The following is a 14,449-nucleotide window of genomic DNA, read 5'->3' as shown; positions in this document are numbered from 1 at the left end:
AAGGAAGAAACCCTGTCTTTCATGACAACATGGATAGACCCTGAAGGCACTATAGACCCTGAAGGCACTATGCTAAGTGAAATGTCAGATAGAGAAAGAAAAATACTCTATATATTCTCATTTATATATGGAATCTAAAAAAAACTGAACTCATAGAAATAAAGAGTAGAATGGTGGTTGCCAGGGGCTAAGGGGTGGGGCAAGTGGGAAGATACTGGTCAAAGCGTAAAAATTCCAGGTATAAGATGAATAAATTCTGAGAATCTAATGTACAGCATGGTGACTATAATTAACAATACTGTATTACATCCTTGAAAACAGTGAAAAAAGTAGATGCTAAATGTTAACAGCACACACACAAATGATAGTTATGTGAGGGGATGGAGACATTAACTAATCTTATTGTGGTAATTATTTTTCAGTATATACAAGCATCAAATCACCACATTGTAAACCTTAAACTTATATATGTCAATAAAATACCAATAAACACAGATGTTACATGCCTAATGTTGTTTTACTATGGAAACAAAGTGACAATAGCTAAAGGCCCAAGATCATTTTAGTCTGTGACTTTAAAAATGTCTAATAAGTAGTATACTATAAAAATTAGGAAATAAGTATTCTAAAACTAATGTATTTGTAGTTAAAAACCAAATTATAGGTTAATATATATGACAAAAGATGTCATGAGAATTTCACAAAATTATTTGGGTCAAGGAAGGATACCTGAGCTATGGATTAGATTAAAAAATCAGAGGGGCTACAGCAACCAGTTCTTGTGAATATAATCTTATTAACGTAAAAAAATTACAATTTTCCACACAAAACACAAGTCTTCAGGTAAACAAAAACAATTCACATAGACTACAAAAAGATACAAACAAATAAATAAAATAGGTGTTAAGTTGGAGATGAAGATGGTTAACAGAAAATTTTAAGGAATGAGGCGGGTAATGGCAGCAGTCCACATAATTACTTCAGGCAAACACAGAGACCTCTGAAACTGTGAAAAACAAATTCATTATCATAACAATCCTTGGAGAGAAGAACCAAGGAAATGCTATCATTACATTTAGACTTTTTTACAGGAAAACTAGTCAAGGCTACAAAAGAATCTTAGAGTCTTATCTGCTTCCTGTCTGTGCTTTGTAAAATCTACCACCACTACCCCACCCCCAACCCAGGTAGTGAACTCTGATAATGGTCTAATACTGACCTTCAACAACAGTCCAACCAAAATGACTGGTGATAAGAGCATGCCTTTAGCAGAATTATCAGTACCACATGCTCTGAGAACTACAACTCTGCATACAGTGCTGTTTTAGAAGCATCTTTCTTTCTCCTTTCCTTTCTTATCTTTTCCTTATTCTTTCCCTGGAAAAGTAAATTTTGAATATGTAAGCAAAAGATAACTAAGCTCAAAATACTAGAGAGTAAAATAATGACATCTGATATTCAAATAGCTAATCATTGTGTTATGGTGTACTTCATCCATACACAGAACTCTCCTAGGAGATATGACTGCCATTTTCTTCATGGCTAGTGTATTAATTTATTCAAGAAAAACCGATGCCTTCTGTGCCCAAGGCACTATGCAGATACACAGAATGCAAAGAATAATAAGACAAGGCAGTTCTTGAAGCTCCCAGTCAAGTCAGGGAAAACTCCCTATTAATAAATAAGGAAAAAGCACAGAGTAGAACTTCCATACTCTCCCTTGAAGAAAAAAAAAAAAAGAACCTGGGACATTTGACCAACAGTTTCCTACAGCCTGGATTTTGACAACTGTAGTCTCTTGGGCCAACGTGTTCCCCATCTTCTGTATTTCCTATGATCAGAATCAGATTTAAGTTCTCTGGCAAAACACAGGTAGTGTTTGGCAAGGTTAGGAACATAATATCTGCCTGTTTTTCTTCTGCGAGGGTTGTAAAATGATGTTCTATTTCGATAATTTCTTTTTCCTTTATTTTTGAAGCTTTTCTAGAACTTTAGAGAAACTGAATTATACAGGATGCATTCTTTCTTGTCTGGTTTTTTTTTTTTTTTTTTTGCGGTACGCGGGCCTCTCACTGCTGTGGCCTCTCCTGCTGCGGAGCACAGGCTCCGGACACGCAGGCTCAGCGGCCACGGCTCACGGGCCCAGCCGCTCCGTGGCATGTGGGATCCTCCCGAACAAGGGCACGAACCCGTGTCCCCTGCATCGGCAGGGGGACTCTCAACCACTGCGCCACCAGGGAAGCCCTGTTTTTTTTCTTTGCATATAATTATTTTCAAATTAATCCATATGGTAATTGTAAGGCCAGCAGGTCCGAGGAAGGGCCCAGGGAGCCAGACGGAACCCCCGCCAAAGTGGCTGATGCAACCGACACCTGACATTGCCACACTACTCGGCCCCGGTCTTCCCGCTCCCCGAGGGGCGGAACCAACCGCTCTGAGGCTGATGCAACCGACACCTGACATTGCCACAACGCCTGAGAGATTACCAAAAAAGGGCTGCTTCACACAGCAAGCACCTCCCCTGCGTCCACCCCTATAAATTTTGTTCGCGCCCGCACCTGGGCGCGACTTCTCTGGCCCCTTTCTCTCGGACCAGTGAACCTCGCCCGGGAGCGTTCCCAAATAAAGCATGTTTAAGCTCTCCTCCGTTATTGGTGCCGTTCCTTACAGTAATATGTATCAACAATTCATTTCTTTATATTGCCCAGTAGTATTCCATTGTATGGATATGCCACAGATTATTTATCCATTACCATAACCATTATTCATTACATTTATGGACACTAAGCTTGTTTCCAGATTTTCACTATTATAAAAATATGGATATGACCATCCATTTACAAATATTTTTTATGGACAATGCTATCATTTTACTTAAGTAAACGCCTAGGAGTGAAATGGCTGGATTATTTGGTTTATTTAACTTTTTAAAAAAGTCAAACTGCATTCCAAGGTAGCTGCCCCATTCACACTCCCATTAGCAGTAAACTGAAGTTCCCATTCCTCCACTTCAGGCAGCCCTCTGAAAAGCTGGAATGCTAATGTTCCTCTCCCTCCTTCTCAAGGGATTGTGCACCTTCTCCCAACACAGCAAGCCACACCTCATTCTTCTTTGTTCCCAGTGGCCCTCAGGCATCCCAAATATGCTAATTTTGTCAGTGCTCCGAATATGGCAAGACAGAAACCATTTCCTTGGCCCAGCACTTTGTAAATCTGGAACATTGGACGGACACTGCACTTTTCTCCTTCCCTTTCCCCCAAGGAGAAGCTGCAAGCTGGGCGTTCTCTTCCAGTGCTGGCTGTGCTGGCTTGGGGGTGAGGCTGACCAGGTAAAGTGAACTTGCTCTTCTTACCTGTTTCAATGTAGCTGTTCTCAGCTCTGTGATCAACTGGGGTACCACACCTTCTTAAGTAGCTTCTGGAATTCTCACAAAGGATTTTTGGTCTGTATATAATTGTTAAATTGATGTTTCTGTGGGAGAACGAGGACTGGGACCTCCTATTGTGCCATCTTGCTGATGTCACTCCCTAAATTCTCACTCTTGACTGTCCATCTCCTTCACTATTTAAGCATACTTATTTTAATATCTGATAACTACCTTCTGGTGCCCCTGGGGGCCTTTTATATTGTCTATGGTTTCTTTTATATTTCTTTCAGATAGCTTTAGTCCTCATGTTTCTGGTTATTTTTTTTAACTTGATGGCCTGCTTTATTTTTTTTTAATTAATTTTTTCATTGGAGTATAGTTGATTTACAATGTTGTGTTAGTTTCTGCTGTACAGTAAGGTGAATCAGCCATACATATACATATATCCACTCTCTTCTAGACTCCATTCCCATATAGGTTGTTACAGAGCACTGAATAGAGTTCCCTGTGCTATACAGTAGGTTCTTATTATCTTTTCTATACAGTAGTGTGTATATGTTAATCCCAATCTCCCAATTTATCTCTCCCCCTTTCCCCCTTAGTAGCCATAAGTTTGTTTTCTACATCTGTGACCTATTTCTGTTTTGTAAATAGGCTCATTTGTACCATTTTTTAGATTCCACATGTGTTATCATATATTTGTCTTTCTCTGTCTGACTTATTTCACTCAGTATGACAATCTCTAGGTCTATCCATGTTGCTGCAGATGGCATTATTTCGTTCTTTTTCATGGCTGAGTAATATTGGTATATGTATATTGGTATATATGGTATATATGTATATTGGTATATATGGTATATATATGGTATATATGTACCACATCTGCTTTATCCATTCCACCGTCGATGGACATTTAGGTTGCTTCCATGTCCTGGCTATTGTAAACAGTGCTTCAATGAACGTTGGGGTGTCTGTATCCTTTCAAATTATGGTTTTCTCTGGATATATGCCCTGGAGTGGGATTGCTGGATCATATAGTAGCTCTACTTTTAGTTTTTTAAGGAATCTCCATACTGTTCTCCAATAGTGGCTGTAACCAATTTACATTCCCACCAAGAGTGTAGGAGGATTCCCTTTACTCCACACCCTCTCCAGCATTTACTGTTTACAGATTTTTTGATGATTGCCACTCTAACAGGTGCGAGGTAATACTTCATTGTAGTTTTGATTTGTATTTCTCTAATAACTAGTGATGTCGAACATCTTGTCATGTGCTCTTGGCCATCTGTATGTCTTCTTTGGAGAGTACTGGGCATACATGTAAAAATCTGTAGATATACTGGAGGCCTAGAATGCAGTTATCTTGCTCCAGAAAGGATTTACTTTTACTCCTACTATAAGGCTAAAGATAGTAGCATTAAGGATCATTTTAATCTGTTTCTAGGAACTGAAATGATTTCAAGCTGTACTTCAGGCCCTCAGGGGGACTAGTCTACTTGTGATTTACCCTCTCCCAGGATATGGTCCTTTATGGTCCCAACTCAAAGCAAGAGAGCTTTGTAAAGGAATTTCCCTTGGTAAAATGTGAACTCCGATTCTCCCCTCCGCCGTTGGATATCAACAGTACAGAGATCAGTTTTTCAGTAACTTCTTTCAAAATCAAGAGATGCTTGAGAAAAAGTGGTCCCAAATATCTGGTTCACTTCTCTAGGTTTTTTTCTTCTCTTGGACCATAGTTTGGTCATTATTTACTGCTTCTGACGCTTTCAAGTAGAAGTTGTTTATACTTGTATAGCTTTCCTAGTATTCATTGTTAAGAGGGTTAGTCTGAATTACAAAGGCCATCATTACTGGAAGAGAGGTCCAGGTTTTATAAATTTATACTTTATCTATAGCAGTTTTTCTCATCAGGAGTGCTACTAGTATTTGAGGTAAAAAAATCTTCTCGTGCACATATATTATGCATGAAGAATGTTTAATATCCCTGGGTCCTAGGCATGAATGCCAGTAACAATCCCTCCCCTCCCCTTCAAATCATTGTAAAAATGCAAAAGCATGAGAGGTTTATAAGGCACTCATTAAGTATAAGATCAATGGTAGCATTTGGGAATGTGAAATTTTGTGTCATATCCTTCTATTCCTCTTCATGGTAGACCTTTGCTTTGATTGACCCTTTAGAGGTATACAGGCCCTCTTAACTGAAAAAGGTCAGGTGAATAGTGGTTAGATAAAGTCAATTAAGTCAGTGATTAGGAGGGACCATGGACATGCTGTAGGTAGTCCATGAACCCCTAAGATTATATCTAAAAGTTCGTGGAGGGAGGTTTTAGTCAACAAGATATTCTTTAGAGAAGTACCACCAGGGAGACAGTACCTATTTCACACGTTAAGGAAAATAGCTTTAATTAAATTAGAATTTGGTTGAGATGACTCAATGAGCAGAAACTTTCAGGGAGGAAGAGAAGGAATATGTAATTTTTGAGAGTTTAAACCCCTAAGGTGGGGGCAGATGTAATAGAGAACTACTACTTTGGGGTTGATGTAACCTTTCATCTTTATTAGGATACTAGAAACTCTACTTGTACTTACATTAATCTCTTCTAAGGCTTTCTAAATTTCACTGACTGAAGTCACAGCAGAAGAATTAGGATGGGGCCAGTAAAGAAAAAGGAGAGATAAATTTCAGAGTTAAGCAGGGAGTAAAATTCAACATGAGATAGGAGGGAAATAAGAAGGTAGAATTTTTGTGCAAGGAATTAAGAATTCCATGGAGAACTACTAGACTGAGCCCCAGGAAAGGGAAGGTTTCAATTCAACTAGAAAAAGACAAACACAGATGGAGAACAATGAGAAAGACTGAATCAAAGAGAGTGGAACACTCTTACACAGGTACATATAAAGGATAAGTACAAGGTAAAGTAAGTGGGAATCTCCGGCAGCATTGGTCTAAAACATACTCATTTTTAAGTTATAGTACTCCTTTAATGAAGTATGAGCTGTCCAATGTACAGAGGGCACTTTCTAGTGTCCTCCCCCTAATACGTCATCCTAGCCATTGCTAGAAAACTGAAGTCTGATACAGGTGGTGGGATGAAAAGGATGGGACTTTTAGTTCTATCTGACAAGGTTTCTATAAAAGCAATTCATTTAAGGAAAAACAAAATATACTATCTATTCGTCTTTTAAAGCACAGAAAATATGTTTACTTTCTAAAAGCTTAATTGACTTAAGAGCAAAAGGGGCCTGGGTTAATTTTAAAAAAGAATGAATACTAGTTAAGATTAGAACCCATATAATTATATAGTTTACATATCAGTTATCTAATGGTTTGCTTTTTATTTTCCTGATTTATGTCAGGTGATGTAGGCTTAAAATAAATCTTTTTTTCATAGGCTTTTATAAGAACACTGAAAATGGGAGAAGGAGACATACCCAATTGCTGGAACAGGAGAGCCGCACTAGTGCCTGTGACAGGAAGACTATCATGCAAGGGAGTCTGGATCAGCTGTCTATCTCCTGCACCCAAGGAAAACAGCTTCTGCAGAATGGGCGGAAAACACACACACACACCACAAATGATTTCTTTTCAGATATTTTCTTAAGATAAAAAAATCCCTTTGAAGTTCAAATTTAAAGCAGATGATGACCATGTAAGATCCAATTAACAGATGTGAAGGGCAATAATGCAGCCCAAAACATTCAAGTTACTTTGTGTCCAAATGAATATGGTACAAGAAAATTCAGTAGTTGAAAGGTGAAAATTTAGTAATCATGAGATACACAAATCATTGATAATAATACTTCATGAGATACACAAATCATTGATAATAATACTTAACTAAAAAATAGTAAAATGTTAAAGCTAACATTTATATGACAGTTATATGTCAATAAAAGTGGAAAAACAAAAGAAATACAGTAATATGAACCATGCATGTAATTTAAAAATCTCTAGCAGCTACAATAAAAACGTTTTTAAAATTAAAAAATAAATAAAATAAAATCATGTCAACAAAATTCCCATCATAATAAAGGCTCATAAAACAACTCGGCTGCTTTAAAGTTTAGGTCCAATCATGACCAAACTCACATTTCATATTATGCCCTTGTAGCAGAAATAAGAGAATGAGGGAGGAAGAGTGCAGGAGGAAAAAAACCTTAAGAGTAACCAAAAGGCGCTAGGAAAGACAGGAGACAGCTAAAAAGGCAAAGGGCACGGGAAAAAGATGCCATTTTTACTATGAGTAACATCTCTATCAGACTGAGGATAAAAAACTGTAATTTTTAGAGGGCTGTCCTTTTCCTCAATATTACATAAGAATAAGTAAAATAAGTGATCAGCTAATCAATTTTAGGACTTAAGGAAAGGAGCCTTTAAAAAAAAAAGTTCTCTAGAAATATTAAGTCATAGCAACTGAAGTTCTCATTTTTCTACTTCAGAGACGAATATAAAAATTTCAGGACATACAGAAGATGAAAAACATGCCACTTTGAGAAAGTTTTATTTCAGTAGAAGAGTTTAATGTCCTCATGGGCTCAATCTATGACAAAATCCTTGGGAAATTTTAAGGTATAGATTATATTTTCCAAAGAAGATCTGTGATTTTGGACAATGGTTAACATTATCATTACTAAAGGTAGCAAACTGAAATGAGAAAAATAAGCCCTCCTCTTTTGAAGCTTAAATGCAAGCTATTCTATTAAAGATTACACACAACATACAAAATGGTTTTAGGACCACATATAATTGCTTTTAACCAGGGAAATGAAGAAATGAATTAATCTATCCAGAAGTAGTTATAATGTTACAAAGAATTATATTAAAAGTTTTCTTAATGTTACCTCCTAATTTTTATCCCTGAAAAAATTTTTAAGTTAATAAAATGAGGCGTAATCACAGAGAGGAATAATAAGAAAGGTACAAAGAACACATCTGAAGTTCAACTTAAAAAAGTGTATTTCCAAGAAAGCGTAAGGTAGAGTTCAAGTTACACAGAATATGACTTCTAACTATGCTATGTGAAAGGTGAACCCTGTGTTAAAATTAACCCTATGACCTAAGAATGGAATCTTGAGTCTCTAGAAGGCAGACCATAGGGACAATGCTTAATTAAACTAAGATCCTTTTTAAAATGAAAATATTTAAAGAATTCTTTCTTTCCTTTTCTTCATAAATTAAATTTACTGGAGGAGAGGAGAAGAGAAGCAGGCCCTCTTCATCTCCCTTTTTATTCTATTTACCTGAGACCCTCCAGCCGCTGGGACAAGACACGCACACAGGTTTGCAATGAGACTTTCCAAGGAGACATTCAGAGTGTCCACATATACAGTATAGATCAAACCCAGGCAAGCCTGAAAAGAAAAGATGCATGTAGTTATTTCATGGAAAAAGCAAGCACTAAAAATAAATTGTTGTGACATCTGCTTCCAGGAAAATTTCTCTTTGAACCTAGTAGATTCTACAGTGACCATGGAATAAATTTTAAGCAGCAAATGTTATTAAGTTTATTAAATTTTCCTCTACCAGAAGCTCTAAATGAGCTTTTGAGATGAGTTTATAAAAAGCAGAAATCCGTAATTCGTAAAACAGGTGTTTGTGCTTAGATAATCACTCTAGCAAATTTGTGGGGCTTAAAACTGTTTCTGTCTCAACTTATTTTGCAGAACTCCAAATTTCAAGATAAAAACTTAGAAACTTTATCTTGTTTTGTGATTCTTATAAATTCAGAACATTTATTCTACAGAAAAACTTAACTTATGTGAATTATTACAAAGAATAGCAAAATAGAGACAAGATATGATTAACACTTTAAACTCAGAAGAAGGTAGGTGGTAAAATGGAAGATAAAATGTAATCATATGAATCTCTCAGTTTATTAAAACTTATAACTAAAAAATTAGCATCTGTTAGGAGTTAGCCACTGTCATTGAAATCTTGACACTAAGAATATATATAATCTCAACAATATGAAAAAGTTTTCCAGAAATTATGTATCAATTTCCCAAATCCTTGAGAAATTTTAAGGTATAGTTTATACCTTCCAAAGAAGATCTGTGACTCTGGACAATGGTCAACATTACTATTATTAAAGATTGCAACTGAAATAAGAAAAATAAGCCCTCTTCTTGCAAAGCTTAAATGTATTTATAACTAAAGTAAATTTTTTCCACATTTGCAAATTCTAACTATCTAAAAAAATAAAATATCTGGAAGTAAACAATATTTTAAAGCTATATGGATAGCAGTATGATCACAACTATTTGAAATCAAAAATACTTATCCTATTTCCTTGAACCTGGACTCCTAAAAAGAAGATCAACAAAAATACACTAAGTTGTTATATTACTAATGCATTTTAAATTTGATACAGGTAATCAAATGATTTCTTTAGGATTCATAAATTTTGGAGTCAGTAAAGATGGGACCTATTTTAAAACAAACACTACATCCTTAGAAGTTTAAATAGTCATATTAACTTACTCAGGTACTTATTTTAACCAACATGAAATACATTTCTTCTGTTCACAGTAATTTTATTGATGAATTCCTAATCAATTTAATGATATTTTAGATACAAAGAATTTGTTACCGTGGTTCACTCAAAATAGATTTATACAATAATACAAATCAATAATGACAACTATGAGTTCTTTACCCTAAAAATTTCTGGATAATCTAATCTGGATACCAACACCAGGCTTTTGGGAGCAAACACTTCTGCAGGCTGAATTAAACCAGACACTTCCACTTCACCTTCAATCTCATCTTTCTTTGTTCCCTAAAGAAAGAGACACTGTAATCAACAGACGAACAATTTCCTAGGTTTATAACTCACAAAATATAGACATACCACACACTTTCATGTACTTTACAAAATCCAAAATTAATTACAAAATATAATTTACAAAACTAAAAATAAACATACTTTGAGAGGAATCTGAGAAGCAAGTAGGCAAAGAAATTATGAAACAGGGCATACTTATTTCATTTTTGAAAATTCCTTAAGCTCCAGATATATACCACAATTTTATTTGAGCATTTGGTTTCTGTGTGAGGTACCAGTAATCAAAGGTAAGTAAGACACATTCATTAGTGACCCATACAAATACAAATGACACTCACTTAATGGAAATTCAGTTTTCAAGGAAAGAAAAAATCTGTTTTAGAAGTAAGGCACTACTTTTCATTTTTGCTTTTTGGACTTCTCCCAATCTTTCAAACAAAAGTGATAATCATTTAGGATTATGTTGCAGAATACTCATTGCTCTTAATAGTAAAGCCCAATCAGCTCTAAATTCTTTTTGCTCAGAAGCAACAATGTTGATTTTTTGAAAACAGAGGATATTTTTATACACAAAACTGAGTTTCAGAATGTACCTAGTGCCACTGAACTGTACACTTAAAAATGGTTGAAATGGTAAAGCTTATGTTATGCATATTTTAGCACAATAAAAATATCTAGAATTTTTTTAAAACCCTAAATGTTCAGTGATTAAATACTAGTTAATAAAATAAACTTTGAAAGATATTATTCTCATTAGTCAACAAATATTTCCTGTGCACCTATTGTTCCATAATACTATATGACGCACTATAAAAGTTCCAAGTGAAAAGAAAAAAAAAACAAGGTAGTATTCAGACTTATTTCTATATAATATTCTAAGATGCTAGGACATCTTCCCTAACTAGAATCCTCTTCTCTTTCTTTTCCATTAATCAAAGGTCCAGCTTAGGAATTATCTTCCTTCCTGAAGCCTTTCCTTTACTGATTTTTCTCCTACTATTAATTCTTAGCACAGTTCATCAACATATCACACATTTGCTCATACTTATCTCTCCTGCCAAACCTCTCTCCCAAATGCCACAAAATGCCATATCCAACTGCCTGCTTGACCTCTCCACTTAGATGACTAATAGGTATCTCAAACATGTCCAAAATACAGCTCCAATCTTTCTTCCCAAACTCTACTCTTCCTGCAGTATTCCCTATCTCAGTTAATGGAAATTCTATCCTCCCATTTAGCAAATCAAAAATCCTGATTCCCCTCTCTTTCATAACCCGTATCCAAACTGTCAGCAGTCCTGATTTCTTACCACCTCCACTGCTACCACAGTACTGTGAGTCACTATCATCACTTGTCTGGGTTATTTTAACAGCTTCCTTTAGTCTCCTCTGTTCCTCTTTAGCCCCACTTCGCTTCCTTGCTGCTCCTCAAACATGCTGGGCATGCTCCCACATAAGGGTCTCAAGAACTTTGTTATTCCTTTGCCTGGAACAGATACAATAAATAATTCCCTCATCTCCCTTGGGTCTTCATTCAAGTAAACTTCTGCTCTGTTAAGCCTTTGTTGGCACCCTACTTGAAACTGCAATGCCCTAACACTCCCTATATCCCCTTCCTTAATAAAAATAAAATATATTTTATTTTTCTCCACGGCATGACAACATATTATCTATTTCACTTATCTTTGTTTTCTGGTTTGTTTATCTCCTCCACTAGAATGTGCTCCACAAAGACCAGGATTTCTGTTTTGTTCACTGGTAATTTCCCGGTTACTAAACCAAGAGCTGGCCACATAGTTGATACTTACTTAATATTTGTTCACTGCATTCATGCAGGAATGAATTTTCTTAGAATAGTTTTCTGGGTATTTTACCAAGGGAAGCTTTTTCCCCCTACTTGTTCAGGCCAAGAACTGTATTTCTGTCTCCTTTGGAGCCCGTATAGTTTCTATACAGTGAAATATAACCAAGTATTAGATGTCTATGGAATGCACATATCCAAAGGGAAATATCTGTTTACTTTTTATTATGTGTGATAAGATCCATATGCTCTTGAAAGATTTTCATTTGTTACAAAGCAAAAGCTAAAATTAGGTTGGGTGGTTCCTGGAATTCTTAGAAATAATAAAAATGTGATGAATATGAATTTACCAAAGATTTCCACACTTAATGAATCATATTCTTTACGGATTACTAACAAATTTTGTCCTTTCAGGACAAAAGAATGACTGAAATTCCTGAAAGAGATAAAGCTATCCACAATTTTATGAGATTGTGATACATGCCCTAGAGTACCGTGAGAAGTCAGCTTGAGTAAGTGCATAACCATTTCATATAAATGACCATTAACCTGCATTAACCTAAACATAAAATAGAATGCCTTGGTCATTTCTTAAAGCTATCCTTTTATTAAACATTCACTAACTGGAATAATTATTAACAAGAAAGAAAAAAGGTCCAATATAATGTTAATCAATATTAAATAAAAACAATTCCATTTTTCTTTTTTTTTTTAATTAAAAAACATTTTTTTCTTTTTTTCTTTATTTTTGGCTGCTTCGGGTCTTCATTGCTGAGTGAGGGCTTTCTCTAGTTGCCGCGAGCAGGGGCTACTCTTCATTGCAGTGTGCAGGCTTCTCATTGAGGTGGCTTCCCTTGTTGCAGAGCACGGGGTCTAGGTGCGCAGGCTCAGTAGTTGTGGCAGGCAGGCTCAGTAGTGGCTTGCAGGCTCTAGAGTGCAGGATCAGTAGTTGCGGCGCACGGGCTTAGTTGCTCCGTGGCATGTGGGATCTTCCCAGACCAGGGCTTCAACCTGTGTCCCCCGCACTGGCAGGCAGATTCTTATTGCACCACCAGGGAAGCCCAATTCCATTTTTCTTTACATCTCTTTTTAACTTTTTATTTTATATTGGAGTATAGCTAATTAACAATGGTGTGATAGCTTCAGATGCACAGCAAAGGGACTCAGCCATAGTCTTTACATCACTTTTTATTATAGATTTTGACCTTTACTTTGTAAATGTGCTATAAATCATAAGATGCTGTTATTCTTAATTCCAATAGCTCTCCTGTAAGAATACAATGTCCCAAGTTTAGAGAAAGTTCATATTCCTTTTTTCAAACCAAAATGTACTGCTGTGATTAAAAAAAAAAATTCTTGTTTATAATAAGGCTTATTCCAGGAGATAGTAATGACGTGGTTTTGGTTAAATTTTTCTATAAGTAATATATCATGTAAGGGAATAGGGCCTCTTCTTTATAGCTGCTAGAATACCTTTTGTGTAATAACTATGTAGTGATACTAACTTTGTTTTGCATTTTACAATGACAGATTTTCACATGTCGAAAAGATGTGAGAAACTTAACAATAAGCAGGAAATCAAAAACACAGGACACAAATGTAATAGATATTGTAATAATGATTGGAAATTTAACATTTTATAGTATAAAACATTTTCACGTATTTTATCTCATTGAACAATATTTACAAGCCTTCTTCTAAGCTAAGATTATTCCTTGGTTTTAGTAGGTCCCATTAAAGATACAAATTTACCTTAAATACTGTTTACTGAACTGCCTCACACTGACTTGTAATGTGACCTTATCTCTTATACGTATCATAAGCACATGCCACAACTTGCCCATTTATTGATATTTTTTCTACCTATTGTTACTACGGACCACATCTGCTAGTGGGATTCCCAGCTTCTATGTAGTTTACATTCGATGTAGCTCTCATAGTCTTCATGCTTCAATAATATGGGATATATTAGTACCCACCATAGCAATCTTTCCTTAAAGTACTATTGCCTTTTAAATATATCCTAAGATCAAAATGCTAAAAATTATTAGAATACTGACTTTATGGAATGACTCCATATAGCAGATAGGCACAATCTTTAAGAAGCTTATCCTGTCACTCAGGTCAAATACTTCAGTCTCATCTCTGTTGTACTCCTGATGCTTGATTCCTGTCTATTCTATCTTGAAAAGACTAGTTGCACCCAATATCATCTGTGCTAAGTTCATTTTCAACAACACTGTTTCATACTAACTCTCCCTACAAAATTTTGTTAAACACTCATTTTAAAAGGAGGATGAAAGGAATTATGCAAGTAAAAAACTTCCAGTTCTGCATTTCCTTTTTGAAAAGTAAGTAATTTATTACAGTGTACCATTATATAGAGTTGCCTCAGTTAAGCAATTTAAGGACTTTAAGATTTTCCAAAATTGGAAATAAGTTTTAAGTAGTTGCAAAATTCTGTAAGGTCTACAGTTCCCCCAGCAAACTTCTTC

General features: G+C 35.6%; 1 protein-coding gene across 7 annotated transcripts in view; it reads right to left on the bottom strand.

The window, feature by feature from the left end:
- SBF2 (SET binding factor 2) overlaps positions 1–14,449 on the bottom strand; it is a 457,341-nt gene that overhangs the window by 225,657 nt on the left and 217,235 nt on the right. For all 7 annotated transcript variants that reach the window (XM_049713585.1, XM_049713586.1, XM_033404541.2 and 4 more), the window contains 3 exons: positions 10,025–10,147; positions 8,610–8,720; positions 6,801–6,906 (listed from right to left, as the gene is read on the bottom strand). In XM_049713585.1, the coding sequence (XP_049569542.1) occupies positions 6,801–6,906; positions 8,610–8,720; positions 10,025–10,147 (340 nt within the window). The remainder of the gene's footprint in view (positions 1–6,800; positions 6,907–8,609; positions 8,721–10,024; positions 10,148–14,449) is intronic.

The sequence above is a fragment of the Orcinus orca genome, chromosome 8, assembly GCF_937001465.1.
Source record: "Orcinus orca chromosome 8, mOrcOrc1.1, whole genome shotgun sequence".
Taxonomy (NCBI): domain Eukaryota; kingdom Metazoa; phylum Chordata; class Mammalia; order Artiodactyla; family Delphinidae; genus Orcinus; species Orcinus orca.
Note: the sequence above shows the minus strand (reverse complement) of the source record. Positions and strands in the feature narration are given on the sequence as shown.